Source organism: Lipotes vexillifer, unplaced genomic scaffold (assembly GCF_000442215.2).
Source record: "Lipotes vexillifer unplaced genomic scaffold, Lipotes_vexillifer_v1.1 scaffold1306, whole genome shotgun sequence".
NCBI classification, from domain to species: Eukaryota; Metazoa; Chordata; class Mammalia; order Artiodactyla; family Lipotidae; genus Lipotes; species Lipotes vexillifer.
This window is the reverse complement of record NW_006786512.1, coordinates 678,304-704,409: the sequence shown is the minus strand read 5'-3', so window position 1 is coordinate 704,409 and position 26,106 is coordinate 678,304. Positions and strand designations below refer to the sequence as shown.

The 26,106-nt window shown below is 36.9% G+C and overlaps 1 protein-coding gene across 1 annotated transcript in view; it reads right to left on the bottom strand.

Moving 5' to 3' along the window:
* The window catches only part of PDK1 (pyruvate dehydrogenase kinase 1), a 35,839-nt gene that overhangs the window by 9,003 nt on the left and 730 nt on the right, over nt 1–26,106 (bottom strand). The window contains exons 2-8 of the mRNA XM_007458841.1: nt 24,545–24,686; nt 21,768–21,839; nt 19,559–19,743; nt 19,149–19,244; nt 18,055–18,132; nt 16,485–16,561; nt 14,574–14,672 (exon numbers count right to left, since the gene is read on the bottom strand). Coding sequence (XP_007458903.1) covers nt 14,574–14,672; nt 16,485–16,561; nt 18,055–18,132; nt 19,149–19,244; nt 19,559–19,743; nt 21,768–21,839; nt 24,545–24,686 — 749 coding nt within the window. The remainder of the gene's footprint in view (nt 1–14,573; nt 14,673–16,484; nt 16,562–18,054; nt 18,133–19,148; nt 19,245–19,558; nt 19,744–21,767; nt 21,840–24,544; nt 24,687–26,106) is intronic.

The window sequence follows — 26,106 nt, the reverse complement described above, 5'->3', positions numbered from 1 at the left end:
AAAAAATCCAGGCCTTGATCCTGAAAAGTCTAGAGTAAGTGATGGGGATGAAAGCTCTACTGAAGAAAATTAAAGCAAGCATTTAACATGGAAAGCGCTAACAAGAGCAGATGCAGTCATGTGACCTGGATGTGAGGAGAGCCTGATATAGCTAAGGACTTGTACAGAAGCTTCTGGAACAGTCTGTTCAAAACCCTTATAAGCCTTTCTTTTTTAAAACAGCTTTATGGAAATATAATTCACATACCATACTATTCACCCATTTAAAGTATACAACTCAATGATTTTTAACATACAGGCATACCTGTGAGATATTGTGAGTTCAGGTCCAGATACCACAATAAAGCAAATATCACAATAAAACGAGTCACTTGAGTTTTCTGGTTTCTCAGTGCCTATAAAATTATGTTTACACTTATCCTGTAGTCTATTAAGTGTGCAACAGTATTATGTCTAAAAAAATGTACATAAACATTAATTTAAAATAAAACAAAAAACAATTAGAATATCAAAGATCACTGATCGCTATAATAAACACAATAATGAAAAAGTTTGAAATATTGCAATTACCAAAATGTGACACAAAGAAATGAAGTGAGCAAATGCTGTTCGTAAAATGATGCCAAGAGACTTGCTCAAAGCAGGGCTGCCACAAACCTTCAGTTTTTTACAATAATGCTGCAAAGTACAATAGAGTGGAGCGCCATAAGACAAGGTATGCCTCCATTCACAGGTATGTACAACCACCACCACAGTCAATTTTAGAGTACTCTCATGAAACCACGGGCTCTTTACTGATTACACTCCTAAGCAACCACTAATGTATCTCTTGTCTCTATGTATTTGTCTATTCTGCACTTTTCACATACATTAAATCATAATGGGTGGCCTTTTGTGATTAGTTTCTTTCACTTAGCATATTGTTTTCAATGTTGTAGCATCCATGTTGTAGCATGAGCCAACACCTCATTCCCTTTATGGCCAAATAATATTCCATTGTATGGATGTACCACATTTCTGTTGATCTATTCGTCAGCCAATGAACATCTGGGTTGTTTCTAGATTTTGGCTACTGTGAATAATGTTTCTATGAACACTCATGTATCAGTTTTTGCTTAAATACCTGTTTTCAAGCTTTTGGGGTATATACCCAGGAGTGGAATTGCTGGGTTATTATAAACCTTTCTTTATACCAGACAGACACAGAGTCCCTAAGCAAAGCCTGTCCCCCAGCACAGAATGAGTCACTGATGAGTGCTGAAGAGCTCAGTGAACCTTGATCGATACAGTGATGGATGACCACAAGTAATGGAAAGCAGCTGCAGACCAGCATGCTAAAGCACAGGAAACACAAGCAGAAAAAGGTACAAGAAAGACCATGCTGCAGCATAACTGATGCCCCAAAGCGGAAGACATATGGGACTTATTTTGAATCAAACAGACCCTAATAAGCAAGTAGCTGACACATAACTAACCAAAAAATAGGCACACATTAGCATCTGGAATGGAAGAAAGTGATATATTCACATTACATTTTCAGCAGAGAATATTCCCATATATTTATTTGTGCCTCATTCTTTTATATAAATAGCCAAGAGGGATAAACAGAAAAAAGGAATTCAGAGGAAACAGTACAGAGAGCTGAAGCATTTTAATTTTTTAAAAAATAACTAATATCACTATCCTCTGAGTGATTTAAAAAAAAGATGAAACCAGAACAGAATACTACAAAAAAAAGGAATAATAAAAAATAAGTTCCTGGGAAATTTATAATAGAAATAAAAATTCAATAGAGGAGTTGGGAATTCAAAGTTAAAGAAATCTCAAAGTAGAATGAAAAGTTCAAGATATAAAAAACAAGAAGAAAAGATAAAAATCAGAGGGCCACTTCACGAAGCCCAACATCTTTGAAATATGACTATCAGAAAGAGAAACAGTAAAGAAGAAAGTATTTCAAAGAAACAGTGGAAATTCTAAAGGACCCAGCTCAATGGGTACAAAAAGGCTCACATCAAGTCACATCATTATCGAATTTCAGAACAGAGCTGAAGATCTTAAAAACTTCAATTAAACAAAGAAAACAACAAAACCTGTCACTTATAACTGGTCACATACAAAGGAACAGGAATTGGAATAAGCATAAGTCTTCTCAAAAGGAATAGCAGGAGTGACGTCAGCAGAAACAGTGGAGAAAGGACCTCCAAAAAGTCCTCCATTAAAGCACCAAAGCAAAAAGGCAAAAATTGTCAGGACTCTGGAAATTAACCAAAGGCTTGTAGCAATCTGGGGAGTATTGACTCAAGAAAAACAACAATGAGCTTTGTGGTATTTTAACTTGGCTTATTCCCACCTCCCATTCCCCCACCCATCAACAACTTGCAACCAGAGTTGCCTGGCAGCCACTGGGAAGACTATCTTTCTCTGACCTGATTCTGTGCTCCCCAGTGCGGAAAAAGTCTTCGGTGCACTTACCCCGCATCCTCAAACACTTGTCAAAAACACTTAGAGGTAACTAATTAATTTGACAGCTGCCTGAGGCAGTCTACAACAGTTAAGGCAAATAATAGGCTACCCAAAAAACTTAGTAGGAAAAGCTAAGGAATGAGATGTCCACAGGGGCTTAGAAAAGCTCAAGGATATCCTGAAATCTAGGTCATGCTCATGCCCAGGGCTACGTTCAGGAAGAACCTAAGAGGATCCTAATCTTTCACCTCTGCCTAACCTTGAGGCTCTGTACAAGCAGAACCTGAAGGTTAATTCAGAGTTGTCAACTGCCTGGCTAAACACTGAAGGTGTGCCCCAATATGCACACAGAGTCTCTTGACAAAGACTGGGAGAAGGCATTTAAAGAAACCTCGGTCCAATCATTAGTTGACCACTAAGCAGAAAGCACACACAACAAAGAATACAGACGTTACAGAATTAGTTTTATAATGAAAAGTCACCAAACAAACAACTACCACCAACAACTTTAGGGACCTGGAAAGTAACTGATCTTCAGAGTTGTTGCATCATATATATATATTTTTACATCACACCCAATTTTCTTTATTAATATCTTACACTAATATGGTACATGTGTTACAGTTAATGAACCAATAGTGATACGTGATTATTAACTGAAGTCCACATTTTGTTCACATTATGCCTCTTTTCCATAACAGGACACCCCATTACGTTTGATTGTCAGGTAAATGTCTCCTTAGGCTTCTCTTGGCTGTGATCGTTTCTCAGAATTTTCTTGTTGCTGACAACCTTTCAGAGTTTTGAGGAGCTCTGGAGGGTATTTCATAGACCGTCTCTCAGCTGGGATCTGTTTGATGTTTTGCTCATGGCTTGACTGGCGTAAAGGATTCGGGGAAGGAAGACCACGGAGATAAAGTGCTCTTCCCATCACATCTCATCAGGGGTTCCTACTATCAACATGACTCATATTTTTGGTTATGGTATTTTTTTAAAACATCTTTATTAGAGTATAATTGCTTTACACTGCTGTGTTAGTTTCTGCTGTATAACGAACTCAATCAGCTGTACATATACATATATCCCCGTATCTCCTCCCTCTTGTGTCTCTCTCCCACCCTCCCTGTCCCACCCCTCTAGGTAGTCACAAAGCACTGAGCTGATGTCCCTGTGCTATGTGGCTGCTTCCCACTAGCTATCTGTTTTACATTTCATAGTGTATATATGTCCACGCCACTCTCTCACTTCATCTCAGCTTACCCTTCCCCCTCCCCGTGTCCTCAAGTCCATTCTCTACGTCTGAGTCTTTATTCCTGTCCTGCCCCTAGGTTCTTCAGGACCTTTTTTTTTTCAGATTCCATATATATGTGTTAGCATATGGTATTTGTTTCTCTCTTTCTGACTTACTTCACTCTATATGACAGACTCTAGGTCCATCCACCTCACTACAAATAACTCAATTTCGTTTCTTTTTATGGCTGAGTAATATTCCATTGTATTTATGTGCCACATCTTCTTTATCCATTCATCCAATGATGGACACTTAGGTTGCTTCCATGTCCTGGCTATTGTAAACAGAGCTGCAATGAACATTGTGGTACATGACTCTTTTTGAATTATGGTTTCCTCAGGGTGCATGCCCAGGAGTGGGACTGCTGGGTTGTATGGTAGTTCTATTGTTAGCTTTTTAAGGAACCTCCATACTGTTCTCCACAGTGGCTGTATCAATTTACATTCCCACCAACAGTGCAAGAGGGTTCCCTTTTCTCCACACCCTCTCCAGCATTTACTGTTTGTAGATTTTTTGATGATGGCCATTCTGACTGGTGTGAGATGATATCTCATTGTAGTTTTGATTTGCATTTCTCTAATGATTAGTGATGTTGCGCATCCTATCACGTGTTTGTTGGCAATCTGTGTATCTTCTTTGGAGAAATGTCTGTTTGGGGCTTCTGCCCATTTTTGGATTGGGTTGTTTTTTGATACTGAGCTGCATGAGCTGCTTGTAAATTTTGGAGATTAATCCTTTCTCGGTTGCTTCATTTGTAAATATTTTCTCCCATTCTGCAGGTTGTCTTTTCATCTTGTTTATGTTTTCCTTTGCTGTGCAAAAGCAATTTTAAGTTTCATTAGGTTCTTTTTTTTTTCTTTGCAGTACGCGGGCCTCTCACTGCTGTGGCCTCTCCCATTGTAGAGCACAGGCTCCAGACGCGCAGGCTCAGCGGCCATGGCCCACGGGCCCAGTTGCTCCGTGGCATACGGGATCATCCCAGACCGGGGCACGAACCCGTGTCCCCCGCATCGGCAGGCGGACTCTCAACCACTGCGCCACCAGGGAAGCCCTCCATTTTTTTATTTTTGTTTTTATTTCCGTTTCTCTAGGAGGTGGGTCAAAAAGGATCTTGCTGTGATTTATGTCATAGTGTTCTGCCTATGTTTTCCTCTAAGAGTTTTATAGTGTCTGGCCTTACATTTAGGTCTTTAATCCATTTTGAATTTATTTTTGTGTATGGTGTTAGGGAGTGTTCTAATTTCATTCTTTTACTTGTAGCTGTCCAGTTTTCCCAGCACCACTTATTGAAGAGGCTGTCTTTTCTCCACTGTACATTCCTGTCTCCTTTATCAAAGATAAGGTGACCATATGTGCGTGGGTTTATCTCTGGGCTTTCTATCCTATTTCATTGATCTGTATTTGTTTTTGTGCCACTTACATACTGTCTTGATTACTGTAGCTTTGTAGTATAGTTTGAAGTCCAGGAGCCTGATCCCCCCAGCTCCATTTTTTGTTCTCGAGATTACTTTGGCTATTCGGGTCATTTTTGTTTCCATACAAATTGTGAAATTTTTTGTTCTAGTTCTGTGAAAAATGCTATTGGTAGTTTGATAGGGATTGCACTGAATCTGTATATTGCTTTGGGTAGTATAGTCATTTTCACAATGTGGATTCTTCCAATCGAAGAATATGGTATATCTCTCCATCTGTTTGTATCATCTTTAATTTTTTTCATCAGTGTCATAGTTTTCTGCATACAAGTCTTTTGTCTCCTTAGGTAGGTTTTTTCCTAGGTATTTTATTCTTTTTGTTGCATTGGTAAATGGGAGTATTTCCTTAATTTTTCTTTCAGATTTTTCAACATTAGTGTATAGGAATGCAAGAGATTTCTGTGCATTAATTGTGTATCCTGCTACTTTACCAAATTCATTGATTAGCTCCAGTAGTTTTCTGGTAGCATCTTTAGGATTCCCTACGTATAGTATCATGTCATCTGCAAACAGTGACAGCTTTACTTCTTTTCCGATTTGGATTCCATTCATTTCTTTTTTTTCTCTACTGCTGTGGCTAAAACTTCCAACACTATGTAAAATAACAGGGTGAGAGTGGACAACCTTGTCTCGTTCCTGACCTTAGAGGAAATGCTTTCAGTTTTTCACCACTGAGAACGATGTTCGCTGTGGGTTTGTCATACATAGCCTTTATTATGTTGAGGTAAGTTCCCTCTATGACTACTTTCCGGAGGGTTTTTATCATAAATGGGTGTTGAATTTTGTTGAAAGTTTTTTCTGCATCTATTGAGATGATCATATGGTTTTTATCTTTCAGTTTGTTAATATGTTGTATCACACTGATTGATTTGCATATACTGAAGAATCCTTACATTCCTGGGATAAACCCCACTTGATCATGGTGTATGATCCTTTTAATGTGCGGTTTGCTAGTATTTTGTTGAGGATTTTTGCATCTATGTTCATAAGTGATATTGGCTTGTAGTTTTCTTTCTTTTTGGCATCTTTGTCTGGTTTTGCTATCAGGGTGATGGTGGCCTCATAGAACGAGTTTGGGAGTGTTCCTCCCTCTGCTATATTTTGCAAGAGTTTGAGAAGGATAGGTGTTAGCTCTTCTCTAAATGTTTGATAGAATTCACTTGTGAAGACAGTAGTCCTCAGCTTTTGTTTGCTGGAAGATTTTTAATCACAGTCTCAGTTTCAGTGCTTGTGATTGGTCCGTTTATATTTTGTTTCTTCCTGGTTCAGTCTCGGAAGATTGTGCTTTTCTAAGAATGTGTCCATTTCTTCCAGGTTGTCCATTTTATTGGCATATATAGTTGCTTGTAGTAATCCCTCATGATCCTTTGTATTTCTGCAGTGTCAGTTGTTACTTCTACTTTTTCATGTCTGATTCTATTAATTTGAGTCTTCTCCCTTTTTTCCTGATGAGTCTGGCTAATGGTTTATCAATTTTTTCTTCTCAAAGATCCAGCTTTAAGTTTTATTGATCTTTGCTATTGTTTGCTTCATTTCTTTTTCATTTATTTCTGTTCTGATCTTTATGATTTCTTTCCCTCTGCTAACTTTGGGTTTTTTTTGTTCTTCTTTCTCTAATTGCTTTAGGTGTTAAGGTTAGGTTGTTTATTTGAGATGTTTCTTGTTTCTTGAGGTAGAATTGTATTGCTATAATCTTCCCTCTTAGAACTGCTTTTGCTGCATCCCATAGGTATTGGGTCATCATGTTTTCATTGTCATTTGTTTCTAGGTATTTTCTGATTTCCTCTTTGATTTCCTCAGCAATATCTTGGTTATTTAGTAGTGTATTGTTTAGCCTCCATGTGTTTGTATTTTTTACAGTTTTTTTCCTGTAATTTATATCTAGTCTCATAGCATTGTGGTCGGAAAAGATACTTGATATGATTTCAATTTTCTTAAATTTACCAAGGCTTGATTTGTGACCCAAGATATGGTCTATCCTGGAGCACGTTCCACGAGCACTTGAGAAGAAAGTGTATTCTGTTGTTTTGGGATGGAATGTCGTATAAATATCAATTAAGTCCAACTTGTTTAATGTATCATTTAAAGCTTCTGTTTCCTTATTTATTTTCAATTTGGATGACCTGTCCATTGGTGAAAGTGGGGTGTTAAAGTCCCCTACTATTATTGTGTTACTGTCGATTTTCCCTTTTGTGGCCATTACCATGTGCCTTATGTATTGAGGTGCTCCTATGTTGGGTACATAAATGTTTACAGTTGTTATATCTTATTCTTGGATTGATCCCCTGATCATTATGTAGTGTCCTTCTCTGTCTCTTCTAATAGTCTTTAATTTAAAATCTCTTTTGTCTGATATGAAAATTGCTACTCCAGCTTTCCTGTGATTTCCATTTGCATGGAATATCTTTTCCATGCCCTCACTTTCAGTCTGTATGTGTCCCTAGGTATGAAGTGGGTCTCTTGTAGACAGCATATATACAGGTCTTGTTTTTGTATCCATTCAGCCAGTCTATGTCTTTTGGTTGAAGCATTTAATCCATTTACATTTAAGGTAGTTATTGATATGTACGTTCCTATTACCATTTTCTTAATTGTTTTGGGTTTGTTTTTGTAGGTCTTTTCTTTCTCTTGTGTTTCCTGCCTAGAGAAGTTCCTTTAGCGTTTGTTGTAAAGCTGGTTTGGTGGTGCTGAATTCTCTTAGCTTTTGCTTGTCTGTAGAGCTTTTAATTTCTCCATCAAATCTCAATGAGATCTTTGCAGGGTAGAATAATCTTGGTTGTAGGTTTTTCCCTTTCATCACTTTCCATATGTCCTGCCACTCCCTTCTGGCTTGCAGAGTTTCTGCTGAAAGATCAGCTGTTAACCTTATGGGGATTCCCTTGTATGTTATTTGTTGCTTTTCCCTTGCTGCTTTAATATATTTTCTTTGTATTTAATTTTTGATAGTTTGATTAATATGTGTCTTGGCGTGTTTCTCCTTGGATTTATCCTGTATGAGACTCTGTGCTTCCTGGACTTGAGTGTTTCGTTTCCCATATCAGGAAAGTTTTCAACTATAATCTCTTCAAATATTTTCTCAGTCCATTTCTTTTTCTCTTCTTCTTCTGCAACCCCCATAATTCGAATATTGGTGCATTTAATGTTGTCCCAGAGGTCTCTGAGATTGTCCTCAATTCTTTTCATTCTTTTTCTTTATTCTGCTCCCTCTCTCTTCTTTGTTTGTTTGCACAACTCCTGGGGTTCAGCTTTGGATTTGGCCCCGCCTCTGCATGTAGGTCACCTGACGGTGTCTGTTCTTTGCTCAGACAGGACAGGGTTAAAGTAGCAGCTGATTAGGGGGCTCTGGCTCACTCAGGCTGGTGGGGAGAGAGGGGTACGAAGTGCAGGGTGAGCCTGCACCAGCAGAGGCCAGCATGACACTGCAACAGCCTGAGGTGCGCCGTGTGTTCTCCCGGGGAAGTTTTCCCTGGATCATGGGACCCTGGCAGTGGCGGGCTGCACAGGCTCCTGGGAGGGGAGGTGTTAATAGTGACCTGTGCTTGCACACAGGCTTCTTGGTGGCTGCAGCAGCAGCCTTAGCGTTTCATGCCCGTCTCTGGTGTCTGCGCTGGTAGCTGCGGCTCGCGCCCGTCTCTGGAGCTCGTTTAGGTGGTGCTCTGAATCCCCTCTCCTCACACACCCCAAAACAATGGTCTCTTGCCTCTTAGGCGGTTCCAGACTTTTTCCCGGACTCCCTCCCGGCTAGCCGTGGTGCACTAACCCCCTTCAGGCTGTGTTCACGCAGCCAACCCCAGTCCTCTCCCTGGGGTCTCACCTCTGAAGCCTGAGCCTCAGCTTCCAGCCCCCACTCGCCCCAGCAAGTGAGCAGACAAGCCCCTCAGGCTGGTGAGTGCTGGTCGACACCGATCCTCTGTGCAGGAATCTCTCCACTCTGCCTGCTGCAGCCTTATTGCTGCGCTCTCTTCCATGTATTTGAAGCTCCCCCCACCCGCCATCCCCCGTCTCCACCAGTGAAGGGGCTTCCTAGTGTGTGGAAGCTTTTCCTCCTTCACAGCTCCCTCCCCAAGGTGCAGGTCCTGTCCCTATTTTTTGTGTTTTTTCTTTTGTGCTACCTAGGTATGTGGGGAGTTTCTTGCCTTTTGCAAAGTCTGAGGTCCTCTGCCAGCATTCAGTAGGTGTTCTGTAGGAGTTGTTCCACATGTAGATGCATTTCTGATGTATCTGTGGGGAGGAAGGTGAGCTCCACGTGTTACTCCTCTGCCATCTTGAAGGTCTTCATATTATTTTAAATGTCTAATTTTCAACAGAAATTATAACATATACAAAGAAGGAAGGAACTGTGTTATATACACAAGGGTAAAAAAGGAATCAAGAGAGACTATACCTGAGGAAACTCAAATTTACTAAACAAAGACTTCAAATCAGCTATTTTAAATATGTTCACAGAACTAAAGGAAATCATTTCTAAAGAAGTATGAGGATGATGTCTCACCAAATAAAGAATAGCAATAAAAAAATATAGAAATTATGTAAGAGAACTAAATAGACATTCTGGAGAAGTATAATAACCAAAACAAAAAAATTCACTAGGAGGGCTCAACAGCAGACTTAAACACTTGTGAGAAAGAATCATCAATAGTCATGACACGTCAACTGAAATCATGCCATCTGAGAAACAGAAAAAAAAAGAAAAAAAAAGCATCAAAAACACCTGTGGGCCTCCATCAAGTGTACTGACATGCACATATTGGGAATTCCAGGAAGAAAGAGAGAAAGGGACAAAAGAATATTTGAAGAAATAATAGCTGAAACTTCCTGATTTTGATGAAAAAGATGAAGCTCTTCAAACTCCAAGTATAATAAACTCAAAGAGATCCATACCTGGACAGATTACAATCAAACTGTCAAAAGCCAAGAATAAAGAATCTTAAAAGCAGCAAGAAAAGTGACTCATCACACACAAAGGATTCTAAAAAGATTAACAGCTCATTTCTCATCAGAAACCATGAAGGCCAAAAGGCAGTAGGATTAACATATTCAAAGAAATGAATATAGAAAGAAAAATTCCATAGCCAGTAAAATTATCCTTCAGAAATGAAGGAGAAATTGAGACATTCTCAGATAAGCAAAAACCGAGTTCATCATTGGTAGACCTCCCCTATCAAGAAATACTAAAGGGAATCCTTCTGCCTAAAATAAAAGAACAATAGACAGTAAATCAAATCCACATGAATAAATAAAGAGCACCAGGAAAGGTAACCACATAGATAAATATAAAGGATTGTTTAAGCGTATTTTTTTGTTCATAATTTTTTTCTCCTGTATTATTTAAAAGACAACTGCACAGAGAGATAATTATAAATCTGTGTAGATGGGCATACAATGTATAAAGATATGTATACATATATGCCAATAACACCGCAAAGGATGGGGAGGGTGAGGGAACAGACCTATACTGGATCAAAGTCTGTGTATACTATTGAAATTAAGTTGGTATATAATCTGAACTAGACTGCTATAAATAAATGTTAATTATAATCTCAGGACAACCACTAAGAAAATAACTCAAAGAAATATAATTTAAAAAAACAGGAAGGAAATTAAAATGATAAACTAAAAAGTATCATTTTAACAAAAAAAGCAGCAGTAATGGTGAAATAAAGGATCAAGAAAGACACAAGATATATAGAAAAAAATGACAAAATGTCAAATGTAAATTCTACATTAACAATTATTATGTTAAATGTAACTGGCTTGAACACTCCAATTAAAAGGTGAACATTGGCAGGATGGATTAAAAAAAAATGATCAAACCATATGCTGTTTACAAGAGACATGTTTTAGATTCAAAGATGCAAACGGGTTCAAAGTAAAAAAGTCTGGAAAAACATACGCCATGAAAACAGAAACCAAAAGAGAGCTGGGATATTATACTAATATTGGATAAAATACACTACAGGTCAAAAATTGTTAACAGAGACAAAGAAGGACATTTTACAATGACAGAGGGTCAACACATCAAGAAGATATAAAATTATAAACATATATACACTTAATAACTGAGCTCTGGGGCTTCCCGGGTGGTGCAGTGGTTAAGAATCCGCCTGCCAATGCAGGGGACACAGGTTCAAGCCCTGGTCCGGGAGGATCCCACATGCCGTGGAGCAGGTGGGCCTGTATACCACAACTACTGAGCCTGCGCTCTAGAGCCTGAGAGCCACAACTACTGAGCCCACATGCCGTAACTACTGAAGCCCGCACACCTAGAGCCTATGCTCCGCAACAAGAGAAGCCACCTCAATGAGAAGCCTACACACTGTAACAAATAGCCCCCACTCACTGCAACTAGAGAAAGCCCGTGTGCAGCAAAGACGACACAATGACAAAAATAATTTAAAACAAAACAGTTCATCATATAAAAGTAAAAAAAAAAAAAAAAAAAAAGACTGAAAGCTTTCCCAAGATAAGTAAAAAGAAAAGGACACCTGTTGTATAAAAAAAAAAAAAAAAAAAAAAAAAAAAAGACTGAAAGCTTTCCCAAGATAAGTAAAAAGAAAAGGACACCTGTTGTATTCAAGATTGTACTGGAGGTTATAGCCACACAATTAGGCAAGGAAAAAAAACAGATTGGAAAGGAAGAAGTAAAATTATTTCTATTTACAGATGACATGATCTTATGTATAGAAAATCCTAAGGAGTTCACAAAAAAATTATGAAAACTAATAAATGAGTTTGGCAAGGTTGCAGGATACAAGATCAGTACACAAAAATCAATTATATTCCTATACACTGGCAATGTACAATCCCAAAATGAAGAAAACAATTCCATTTACAATAGCCCCCCAAAGAATAAGATAATTAAGAATAAACTTAACAAAATAAGTGTTAGACTTGTACACTGAAAATCATAAAACACTGATGAAAGAAATTAAAGAGATCTAAATAAGTGGAAAGACATCCTGTTGTTCATGAAGTGGTAGACTTAATTGATCTAAAACACTGAACATGATCCCCATAAAAATTCAAGTTGGTGTTTCTTACAGAAATTGACATGCTGATACTAAAATTCTTATGAAAATGCACTGAACCCACAATAGTCAAAACAACCTTGAAAGAGAAGAACAAATTTTGAAGACTCACATTTGCCAATTTCAAAACTTACAACAAAACAATAATAATCAAAATGTGCTTAAGGAGAGATATATAGACCAATGGAATAGAATTGAGAATCCAGAAATAAACCTATACATTTACAAGCAATTGATTTTTGACCAGGATGACATGAAAATTCAATGGAGAAAGAATAGTCTTTTCACAAATGGTACTGGGACAACTGGATATCTATCTGCAAAAGAATGAAACTGGATCCCTACCTCAAACCATTTATAAAAATTAACTCAAAATTAGATCAAAGACCTAAACATAAGAACTAAAACTATAAGACTCTTAGAAAGAAACAAAGGCATAAATTTTTGTGATTTTGGATTAGGCAATGGTTTCTTCTTAGATGTGACACGGAAAGCACAAGCAATAAAAGAAAAAATAGAATAACTGCAACTCTTCAAAATTAAAACCTTTGTGTTCCAAAGAACACTATGATGAAAGTGAAAAGATAAGCCACAGAATGGGAGAACACTGGCAAATCACATATCTCATTAGGAACTAGCATCTATGATAGAAAATAAATAAATAGAACTCTTATAGCTCAACAATAAAAAGACAACCCACTTAAAAACTGAGCAAAGGATCTTAATTGACATTTTTTCAAAGAAGATATATATCACTTACACCCATTAGAATGGCTATAATCAAAAAGACTGACAATAACAAATGTTGGCAAGGATGTGGAAAAATTAGAACTTTCATTCATTACTGATGGAAATATAAAATGATACAGTCACTTTGGAAAGCAGTTTGGCATTCCTCAAAAGTTAAACAGAGTTACCTATAAGCAATTCAACTCGTATGTATATTCATAAGAGAACTGAAAACCAGTGTTCACACGAAGACTTGTACACAAATGGCAGCGTTATTCACAAAAACCAAAAAATGAAAACAACCCAAATGTCCATCAACTGATGAATGAATAAGCAAAATATGTTTATACCCATTCAACATAATATTATTCAGCCATAAAAAGGAATGGATACATGCTATAATATACTAAGTGAAAGCAGACACAAAAGACCACGTATTGTATGACTGCATTTTTATGAGATGTCCAAAACAGGGAAATCCATACACAGAAAGTGGATTAGTGGTTGCTAAAGGCTGGGTGGAGGAGGAAATGGGGAGTGACTGCTAACGAACACTGAGTATTTTCTTGGGAGTGATGAAAATGTTCTGAAATTAAGACAGTGGTATGGTTGTACAACCTTGTGAATACACTAAAAACCACTGAATTGTATACTTAAGAAAAAAAGGAACAGTAGATGCCTTCAAAAGTTCTGCAAGATGATTATTTTTAGTCTATAATTCCATGTGTGAACTTAAATGCTAGGAAAATGGCAATTGAGGCTGGGGGAGGAGAAAGGGGAGATACTCTAAGAGAGTTAACTTCTCAGCTACCATAACTGAAAGCTGATGTCAGCTATTTAAAATTTTCTAATTTCAGAAACAGCAATATTAGAATACTACTTTAAACTAGCTAAATACCAGAAGAAATAACTAAAAGACTATCTCTGAGTAGTGACCTACAAACGGCAAGGACCTGACATATATGATTTTTATACACTCTTCATTTATTAATTTAATACAAAATTTAAAACGACTATTTTAAAGAGAGAAACATCATCATACTCTAAGAAACTGGACTATCTGAAAAATGTAGTAGAGAAGGCCTGGCACTCGGGTCAAAAGACTGATTTCATGTCCTGTGTCATTTATTGGCCATCTAATAATGAACTAATCACTGTGTCTAGTTTCGTATCTGTAAATTGAGAATAAAATTACCTTTGCTCCTAACTAAAATTTGCTATGAAAATCAAATGAAACAAAAGTAGATTAAAAAGCACTGTTTAAAAATGAAAAATTATGTACTATCTACATAACACTACAAATACCCAAATATTTTAGATTTTACTTATCAAAGTAGGTACCAAAGTGGACATTCACGATCCTGCTAAACTGTCTGTCTCCAGGATTTACTTTAACTTGAATCATCTGGATGAAGGACCAGAATAGAAACAGACTCAAGGGAATATTCCATAACCTGCCAGATAAATGAAGTAATGTGCTTATTATCAATTAGTTACAGAATTGCTTTCTCCTAAGAATAAATTGTCTTCTAGAAAATATGTGTATGCCTGTACATCAATTTAAAAAAACAAACAAAGAACAGCATTTACCTTCACAGTCAAATCCTCATTACCCAGTGTGACATGGACTTGAATAGGCGGGTAAACACCTTTGTCGGCGTGATGCTCCATCGTTGCTCTCATTGCATTCTGAAATACATAAGAGTTACATTAAAAATGCAACTTTAAAGAGAGAAACTAATTACAATTTTCAAGTACATATGCACTACTTGCAATTTTTCTAAAAATTTAATTCAATGGAAATATGCCAGAGAATCCTTATAACCATATTTAAAGAATTACTTTAAAAAAAATAAGTCAGTTTTGAAGGACTTGGTAGATATTTAGATTTAAAGATCCCAACTAAATTCTGCCTATTTTCCAAAACCAGACTTCTCGACACTTTTAACTAGTTTTACATGAAAGCAGAAAATCCTATCCAAATATTTTTATAATTTGGTAATGGGCAAACCTTGTTTTTTGAAAACAGTTTCATCTCCATTTTAAAGAACCATTTTAATTGCCATAAATTGCTTTAAGAAAAAACAATTTTTTCATTTAGTATTAATAGCAAGTCTTATTATGAAGTAGAAATGAATCCAAGTTACCACTAGTTTGAAACTAGGGTATTTACACTGTAAAACTGTTTTGACCAATTTCTAGAGGATACAGGGTACACAGTGCCAACATATCGTAAGCACTAAGTGATAACATGACATGTAGCATTGGAGTAGGAACTGCTAAGACTAGCTACCGTTTAAAAGGCAAAAGACAAGACTGAACTTGGAAATAAGAGTGTGTGGCCCTGGAACACCAATCAGGATTGAGTCACCTGAGGAGGAGATTCTGTCATCTCTACCAAAGGCCATCTAAGATCAGGTTTCAGACAGAAGCCATTATCACTGACATAATATAAAATCGGTTACATAATATGGTAATATTTCTTTTATAAAGCATCATGGGGAACAAGATCTTTATGTGACTGCAATTTCAAGGAAAAAAGTTACTTTTAATCCTTGAAGTGCCAACCGTTTATTCATTTAACCACTTTGGTAGAAAGATTTTTGTAAGATATTCGATACGTTCTTGCTGTCTTAGAACCAAGAACATTCTTCAATGTTTGCTATTCTAAGACAGTCAACCAGTTTTTCTGTGTTTCACTGTATTTTTCTTTTTCATGATCAGGCTGAAAGCCACCTCTTCTCTCTTCCACAGGCTCTTGGCTGAAGACATGGTAACCACACTGAGAGAGACTACAGGCTTGATCTGGGATGTCATTTTCAGCCACGTGGACCCGTACCACTCCTCATCACTCACTTTCCTGTCTACCAGCAAGTGTCATTGGTGTGTTGATGAGAAAAAATGTACTCTCAATATTATTAGCATAATTGTATTTAGTTTTCAAATTTTGCTGTAAAGAGCAAAAACAACAGCAGAAGTCCTGTAAGTCAATATAAATGACTTTCTCAAAAAAAAAAAAAATGCTTGTAACAGTGGGACTGGTCCTTTAGAGGTGAAAGCTGAGAATCATTCTTCTAAATATTGTTTTGTAAAAATATAAATAAAACTTTATTGAGCACCTATAGTGTGCTGCCATTGTATTAGAATTTAGTATGTTATTCTCTTCACAGTAACCTAGATAGTATTATCCTTGTTTTACAGAGGAGTAAACTGAGGCTCAGAAAGGCTGAGTGACTTGCCCAAGGTCACACACATATTACGTGGCAGAATTGGAATTCAAATCCAGGTCTTTCTGAGTCCCAGGTCTGAGCTTACCACTAAACTGAGGGGCCCGTGAGTGTTGACAAACAGCTGATCTCCAGTGATGTGACATGACACCGAACATGAAAGGGTATCTTTTAATGAAACTGAGGAAAATGCAGTACAGTATTTAAACTTTCAAAGCAGATTCCTAACCTTAGAAAAGGACTGATAAAGGTGACGTAATACTATTTTACAAACCTTGAAAAGTTCAAACACCATGTGATAGAGATGGGATGGTACATAAACCACTTGTATTGGCTGTCCTGGTGATTTAGCTACAGAGCAGAAGAGAAAAATATGAAAGTACAGAGAGATGTGCTTAGAGCATTTTAAAGAATATATTGTGTAGTGATGAAAAGAAAACATTTACTATATGGAGGATAGTACTATTTGGGGGAGAAGGGCCACACCAGTTCTTCACTGAATCAGTGTTTGAACCCAATGCTCACACAAATTTATAACTGACTGTGACAACATGAGTCCTGCACTCACTCTTGCAATCCTGCATAATGATCTACCAACCCATCTTCCCATTCTTGTCTACAACGGTGAGTCTGTTTAAGACACTCAGCCTTAAGGTCGGAATTTTACCTTCCGAAAAGAAGTGTTAAAGTCTACTTGGTCCAACCCACATAAATACATTATTTCTTTAAAAAGCCGTTTTTTAATTGTTTCACCCAGGTGGAACGTTTTGTTTTATTTTAGGCACTTCAACGTATATAGATCTGAATAAAAACTTTGAGCTAGCATCAGTTTATCAAGGACTACTAATTCTACATTCAAACATTTAACAGGAGCCCAGCTGGGGGTAGAGGGCAGATAATAAGTAAAGCAGAACTTTTAGTAAAGGAGTAAGAGTCTCCATACCTTAGAATTCTAATTCAGCCAATAAACTGGACTCTCCACTGAATACTGTCCCTTGGAAACATGGACAGTACATCTGGAAAATGCCCACAGCAGTTCAGGTTCCCAAACTATCACTTGTGCATTGTGGTTCTTATTTCCTGAATGGTACCATATGGCTTTAGAAAACCAGGCAATTCTATTTTCAATGGGGCAACTTCCCCCACTGCCCTCCCACTCTAAGGTCCAGAATACAACTCAGTAAAGCCTATTTAATTTTATTCCTCTTAAAGGGTGACTTTAACTAAGGAAATGTTTGTCGCTCTATCAAACTACCCTACCTCAAGGAAAAACAGGGAGACTCATCAATCTCCTTCCAAGGCATCTAAACCTTTTGTGTCCAAAAGGAACTAGTCAGGGTAAAAAGACGACCACCAAAAATAATCAGATTCTCATATAGATAAGCATCCTTCTTTCCTCTTTTACATCTCCAGTCTTTTTACTTCCTCAACAATAAAAAATGGTTTATAACTCAGGAAATAGAAATCTTAAAGGGTAAACCATACATTATTGAAGTACATATAAAAGTCAGATGTAATTTTCTCAGCATCACTTTTTTCTATGACTAACCAGAAAATCAAAAATAAGCAAAGAATCAATATTATCAATTAAAAATAAGGAAAACGGGGAAGAAAAAGCCAAAATGTCTTTCAGAAAGGATCCATCTAAATTAAAAAAAATATATATATGTACACATACAGATAAATACATATATTTTTTAACATGATTTGCTCTCCCTCAGCTTTCATATCCAATGAAGAAGTTGATGAAAAGTTCTTTTAATTAAAACAAATCTAAATTCTTCTTATCATTCCTTCTCTGGTAATCATAACACTAATCATTAAGGAAAAGGCATCAGGCTTACCATTTAGTTCTTCAAGTTCTAGTTCGGGAGAGTTAATATAATACAAATCACACAGACGCCTAGCATTTTCATAGCCATCTAGTGTGAATCAAAACAAAAAAGTCATTAAATAAATTTACTTCTGTTTCATGCATTAAGATGGCAATAGTATATAGACAAAAGAAATTTTAAAACTTTCTATAGAAAAAAATATACTTTAATAATCTTAGTTTGGGGAAGGTCTTTTTTAAGTACGATATGACAAAGCCTAAAGGCCAGAAAGGAAAAAATGACAGATATGATCACAAAAAATTAAAATATCTGTATGGGAAAAGACACCATAAACAAAGTAAAAAGAAAACCAGAAGGCTGAAGAAAATATTTACAATACAGACAACAAATATTTAGAGTTGGTAAGGGTTTAGGGAATAGCCACTCTCATTCATTGATACATTTTTGGAGGTATCAAAATTTGAAATGCACTTTAAATATTTTTGATTCTAGGAATCTTGCCTTCTAAATACTAGCAAAAGTCAGCACATATCTAAGGATGTCCACTGCAGTACTGTTGGTGATAGAAAATTTAAAACAACCGAAATAGGCATCAATAGGAGATAGATTAATACATTCTGATACATCCGTAACGGCCATTCAATAACCTGGTGTATATCCATATGTACTGCACATGGTACAATGTCTGTAAACTTGTAGGAAAATATACACGAAGTACCCCATTTTCCAAAAACAACAAACAATATAAGACCAACAGTTATGTATGTGTGCGAGTATACACGGTACAAACACAACAAAGTGTGGAAAGATGCAAACCAAACTATTATGAATTATGGCTCCAATATAGGGAATCAGAAAGGGGGGAGGAGGAAATATTTTGAAGTCAACAGATAGCCTCATAATATCACCACACTCTAACAAAACACTGTATCAACAAAACATTCATCCTATTCATAGTGCACAGTTAGCATTATAAAGTTATATTCAAACCCATATGTTCACTCCTAACATTTTATCTCATGATATAAATAATTATTTTAATAGCAAGAAATAATACTCAATTTTGATTTTTTCATTTTTTCTGAAAGGAGAAAGGTACTTACCTTTAATAACTTCAACCACATTGCAGTTTGGATTTATGCTTCCAATGTGTTTTCGATGAGACAGGCTTCCTTTGCCTTTTCCACCAAATAATAAAGCTATCAAAAAATAAAAAAACAAATAAAATAAGCTAAAATACCTAATGCCCCTGTCCGGATTTGAATACTGTTTCTCTAATGGGTAGCAAACAGCAGAACAAATATTTTCCTTAAACATAAACATAGTATTTTACATAATGTTAAACATAAAAACTCAATTTAATAAAAGCTCCTTTGTATGGCCGTCTATTTGCTTTTCTTAATACGTGAAAAAGTAAAATTAAATGTTCTCCCTAAAAGGAAGTTTTCTAAATAAATTTAAAATATACCAACACATCTTATTTAGCTTCTTCTCTTGACTTCCAGACACTTACAGTGCTGATTGAGTAACATTCTAATTGAAATGCGACTCATGTAGAAACGATCCAAAAAGTACTGAACATTCTGGCTGGTGACAGGATCCACCCCGAAGCTCTCCTTGTATTCAATCACACCCTGAGCCATCGTGGGAATCACGTCATTGTGTCGGTTCCTGATCCGTATCACAGTATCTGTAAAGCTAAACAAACCTGTCTGTTAAAACAGCCAAATATTTTGGCAAGTGAATGGGATACTAAAATCTAAGTTTACTCACTAACACTAGGCAAGGAAGCCCTAATTCAGTAAAAGAAGCATCGGTGCATGTTTTCTTACACTTATTTAAATGTATTTCAGATGATAAAATATACCACATCTATGGAGATGTTAAGAAATTCCAAAATAGAACTTGTGAGATGTAATTATTTTCTTGGAACTCCTAAAAGTAACACGGCCACAAAACACAATCCTACAAATGTGAAGGGTTTTCTTTAACCATTATTAACTAAGATTATCTGAGCACTTGCTATGAGGATGGATCCTGGGACATTCAGCATAAGGGAAGACAGAGCACTTGCTTCTAGGGAACACATGCTCTGTAAGGAAGGAAGATGAATGAGCCAATAAAGGCTGTCTGTTTTGGAACTATTCTCCAGGTTCAAAAAGAGAAAGGGCCACTTAGAAAAGTAGAAAAGAATTCTAAGTCCATTCATCCAATGAGTTTAAAAAAAATGGGAGAAGAAAAGGTAAATGTTGTGTTCAAAGAAAAATCTTCAAGCCATCCAGGCTTCCCATTTCTATCATTCGGAAGACATTATTGTATGGTTAATTTAAAGAACTAAATAAAAGAGGAAAGAAGTCTTAGTTATGAAGTAACAAAATCCATCTTGTAATATACCTGTAAGAATTTACACTTCCGAATGAGTGCTTTCTCATTCAAAGTCATCATCTTGAATGCTATTAACCTATTCCAATGATGCTCTCACTACTCAAAACATTTTTGGAATTCCTAGCTTGTAATTAGTTTCGAAACCAAACTGTTAATCCAAAATACAAACAACAAAACTCCTCAAAAACAACAATCAACCATCATTTCCAGTCACTCCTTAATCATTTATTTCATATCTCTCTATCTTGTCAAAACCAAAATCTGCAGTATTCTGCCTGGCTGCTCACCTTATTTTTTAAAATTCAGCTCTGAATAACTTTTCCCAGAAGGTTCTACAGCATAATGTTTACTTTTAAGTAAGACTGAGTGGGTCCAAATCCATTTGCTATCTCTGTGACCTTATGTTACTTAACCTCTTTGTGCACAGATAGTATTACCTCAGTAGAGTTATTTTAAAGATTAAATGACATCATCTGTGTAAACTATGCTGCATACCCAGACACAGAGTAAATTCTTGATCTTATTTTCAGACCAAAATCATGTTTAAAAAGTGAAATGTTGCTATCACCTTTAAAGACAGTAAATAAAAAATGTGTTAAATGCACGCGAAGGACAACAAAAGAGGTAGTCTTTAAGTTCTGAGCAACATTCACTGGAATAAGCAGGTAACTTGCCTTAGGGGACTATGGGGCTTATTAGTCCTGGTACGCTGATTATTAAACAGGTCACATTACTTACACTGTCTCACAGACCACTGGTCATAAACTAGAGACCCATAGACAAGTTTTTGTAGGCCTTCAGTGTTTGTTAAAAATTTAGTTAGTTTCCAATCTTTCAAAATTAGGAGATTTTACTTTTAAAAAAACTAGACTTGCAGTTTTTCTTACACACACACACACACACAGATCAGATGATCTGGGCAGTGTTTCTGCTCAGCAATGATCAGCGGAGCTGAGATGGCTGTCCTTTAGAAGCATGCACTCTCCAGGTCAAGAGTATTCACCAGCCCCCTATCATCCAAGTGCTACTGAGGCCACATCTACATTTCCATATTGGTCATCCCATTTGAATTGTATCTTTCTTTACACTAGAGTTAAGAGGAACATGAAGATTTTCTTATGCCCAGCCCAATTTACGAACTTATGTTACCTGATTGGCCTATATGGGCTGCTATAGACACATATACCACCATGTGTTCTAGAGTAGTGGGAAACTAAAAGTTAATTTTCCTAAAGTGACCCAACAGCAGGTATAAGCTCAATACCTTTACATTTTTTATATGATGTTCAAACAGTATAAAAATTGTGTTCAGAATAGGGTCAAAACTGTGTACTTACTCATAAATAGTTTTAGCATCTTCAGCACTTTTGTCCTTAAAATCAAGAAGCTCCTGAAGACTCTGGATATACCTAAAATGCAAATCAACCCCTCGTAAAGCTGTTCTTTACATTTTGAAACTTTAATATTGTGAAAATGTTCAAAAGGCATTTTTAACATTTCTTAACTTTTAATTAATTTTAAACAAATTATGGTTGAAGTAGGATTTTTATACCCATGCACGTTCAAGCAAAGTGCCTGACAATAATTAGAAGAAGGTACATGTTTTCTCCTAAAAGCTTAGGTTAAATTTGATTTAAGAATTTTAAGATTTCCTACTTCTTTTTTTTTTTTTAAAGTTCTATACTCTAAGATAGTTTTTAAATTTCTTAAAATTACCACTGTACCTTACAGTATAAATACTGACCCTTGAGAACTGCATCTGTCACCAATAGCTATGTGATATTGGGCAAATGACTTAACTTATCTTGGCCTCAGTAAACTGTGGATGCCAGCCTACCTTGGTCTAAGAGTCTAACTTAAATGCCTCTGCTTTAAAAACTTAATTTTAGATGTTTGTGTCCAGTCAACAGATGTTTATTGAAAGTTTACGATCTAACACATGGTTCTTTTAAACAACTGAACAAAAACACAGAAGTCATGAAAATGCAGGTTTTTAATTTACCTAACAATTCAAGGGAGCAAATCACCTGGTAAAGGAGCAAAATGAGGGAAGCCAAATGACTCTCTGAAGGTCATGCTGAGGAGCACAGTGGCAGTGCAGCGCCAGAGCCAAAACACCTATCATTCAATGACCATCAGTAGTGTAAGGTCTGCTTTGGCTTGATCTAAAACTGCCATAACTTAGCAGGCATCCAGGGGCAATGAAAGTGTTTTAAAAATCTGTAAATCCACATGTTGGTTTGGAAAGTTGTTTCTGACAAGCAATATGCCTTACTGCATGCCAACACATTCCAAAGTCAAGTGATTCTGATGTCTACTGTTATGACTTAACACTTACTTTTCTCTTTATTGGCAAGAACAATTACGCTCTTTATTCAAGAGATACTGAAACCAAGCAGGACCCTGTGGGGCTCCTGGGCATGGAAGCCTTTCCGTGTCCCCTGTTTCTTGTTTGTAGGGAATAGACTCCAGCCTCCATGACCTTCCCTGAGTTCCAAAGGGCAGGTCCAAACAGTTGGCAATCAGGGAAGGGAGGGGGATGCAGAGACAAGGGAGGAGCAGCCAAGAAACAACAGTGCAGCCTTGGGGCAGGGTCCTGGTTCCACCTCAAGGGATACACATCATAATACCTTTGAGCTTTTTTACAGAACTAAAACCCCCAACAAATGGAATATGTTAGCATTCTTTAATCCAGAGAAGGTCACAGTTTGATAACCTCAGGAAGCTCATCAGGAGACCACCTGAGGCCCGATTAAAGGACTGCAGGCCCTGCACATATCCTGATCCTTATCAGCAAACCCTGCCCTTGAACCACTGCTATAATCACCAAATCTCCCTGGGTTGAGACACAGTTTTTCAGGGCATGAGCCCACTGTGTCCCCCTTTGCCTGGCAAAGCAATAAGCTATTCTTTCCTACTTCTCCCAAAACTCTTGTCTTCAAGATTTGATTCGGCACCAGTGCACAGAGGCCGAGTTTTGGGCATCAAATTATCAACACTTACAATGTGTTAGGCACAGATAAGATTTCAAAACGCAGCATATTCTATTTTTAATGAATTAAAAACAAAACAAAACAGGAATAAGCCTCCATAGAAAATTGTATGTACCCCTTCCATCAGAGTTTCTCTTACTTAAACCACATTTCTAACTGTTACATTCTTGGACTAAATGGCATCTGATTATCATTTATGTAGCAGTCATACTTCTTTCACTTATTTTAAAAAATTGACATTAGATCAGCTTCTCCCAAAACTATAATGCCTACAACAGGAAAGCTAGGATCTCCACAAATCATAATTGGGAAATGTCTTGCAGCTCAATTTTTTCCATTTCAGACTGAAATCTGGCAAGCTCTTTTGTTTGAAATGTATAGTGCTTAAGAGAATAACACTTTTAATAACATTAACAAGAAAGGCTGTACACAGGTGGCCACATATGTGTGCACACTTTTAATATCTCTACTGTCATTTTTTAAGAGAGAGATCATAGTTTCTACACAATTCTAATAACTTCTAATTGTTTTTAAATGGTAGAAGATTTTAACTTTTGTGATTTATAAAAATATACTTCAATAAAATAAATTCAGTTTATAAAAAATATTTACACCCTTTAATACATTTTATTAATCTGACCACAGCATGGGGCAGTAGAAACAAACAAATCTGAGTTTGAATCCCAGCTCCACCACAACTGGTACTGCCTTGGGCAAAGGACTTAATCTGTAGGTGCCTCAGTTTTCTCATCTATAAAATGGAGGTAATCATGCCTACTGGGCAGGGTTATTGAAGGGATTAAAGGTAATGTACATAAATCCTTAACTATCAACATACGGTAGATATTTTTATTACATTATAAAATAACATCCTTGCAGATTTAATAACACAAATCTGAAATACAGTGTTTGTATTTCTGTGCAGTTCTGATTGTTTTTTTCAAAACCAAAAAGTAGTACAGTCCAGGATTCAGGGGATAAACCCAGATACATCCAAACAAAGGAGGAGGAATGCTGCCACTACCTTAAGATTCCACTGAAGAGTAAAAAAGTATTTGCTTTAACTTCGGGTAAAGTCTACAACTCTATCGAAATTGCAAACACAAGACAGGGAATCTTACCAGCTTTGCACCAATTGAACTGATGGTGTCCTGAGAAGATTATCTGGAAGAAGACTTATTTCTTTCATTATATTTGCCAATCTCACAGGCAACTCTTGCCGCAGAAACATAAATGAGGTCTTTTCACAAGCATTCACAGATCCTGAAACCAAACACAGTGGGAACAGCAGTAAGTGGAGGCCATAAGGCAGGGAGAAACACAGAGGGAGTTATTTGGCAAGTGGTAGCATCACCACATGACAGGGCAAGGAAGAGTAGGCAAGGGACAAGATAGCCTGAATGACCTTCCAACTCCTGACCTTCCAACCACACTGTACAGCAGCAATGAGGATACTTTCTTATCTCCATTACTCACATCTCCCATCTTAGAACTAAGACAACCTAAGCAAGCCTAAGCAAGTCACAGGGTCTAATTAACGTAGGACCTGCAAAAACCTATCCTATATAACCTGTTGTTGCTATCATTAAAAAAAAATCTGTTTCTTAACTCTAGGTTTATGAGAAGAACCTCTCTAAGAAACAGTGGAAATTTTGACATGTTCAAGGAAGATGCATTGATTCCATGCAGAACCACTATACTAATTGCCATAAGCAAAGAGTAAATATAGAAGAGTCTTTCAGGCAACAGAAAGCAAAAAATACCAATGCCTGTTCAGCAACCACCTTCAAGCTTCTCCCCCAGCAGGTCCTATTCAATTGTTTGATTCCCAGAAAGCAACCTGCTTCCTCCTCCACTCCCATCTCAAGATGCTAAGCAGAACAGCTGTAGAATCTCCTTTGGCAAGCAGTTTCATCTAAAGTTAAACTAAAAAGCCCTGTTATTTCAGTAATGCATTTTAAACTCACTGATTTAATCTTGCTGTTTTAGCAAGAGACATCCTTAGCAAAAACTAGGTTGTCAATAGCAGGAATTATTGTATTAAAACATTTTCTTGTGAAAGTTTAATGACATACTTGGGAACAAGGCCAAATTCACCCCTTAATCACACTAGAGTCATTTTAAAGTAAAAACAAAAACCAAGAGCTCTGAGCCAAACAAAATTGCCACTGTAAACCACAAGTTCACGATACCAAAAGATACCATGGTGGTATCTTTCAAGCCACTAGTGATCCGTTAGTGACCAAACAGCACTCAAAATGCAGAAGATAACTTTGCCTACTCAAAATTTTGACTTTATTAGTTTTCCCCGTTTCCCCTTAGCGCCCCCATATGAGAAGGCAAAGTTAAATGCCTGACTTTGAAATTCCTCTGCATCCTTTCTAGAGAAAACCAGGAAGCACCCATCCGAGGAAGAGGAAAGTCGATAGTCACTTTGGTAAACAAACCCCACATCATATTGTACTCACGCATTTTACACGTGCTCCAGAGTTTGTTGTTGACGAAATAAATGTGCCATTGGTGGAAACTCCTAAGCCAGTGGCAAGGAAAACATTCTCTGAAACACTGGGCTAGTTATAACCTGCTTCCCCTATCAGCACGCCACTTTTATGCAATCATCATATGCAAAACTAAGCATTTATCAGCACTCCGCAGAATCCCAACGCGACTCCCGGAGGTGTCA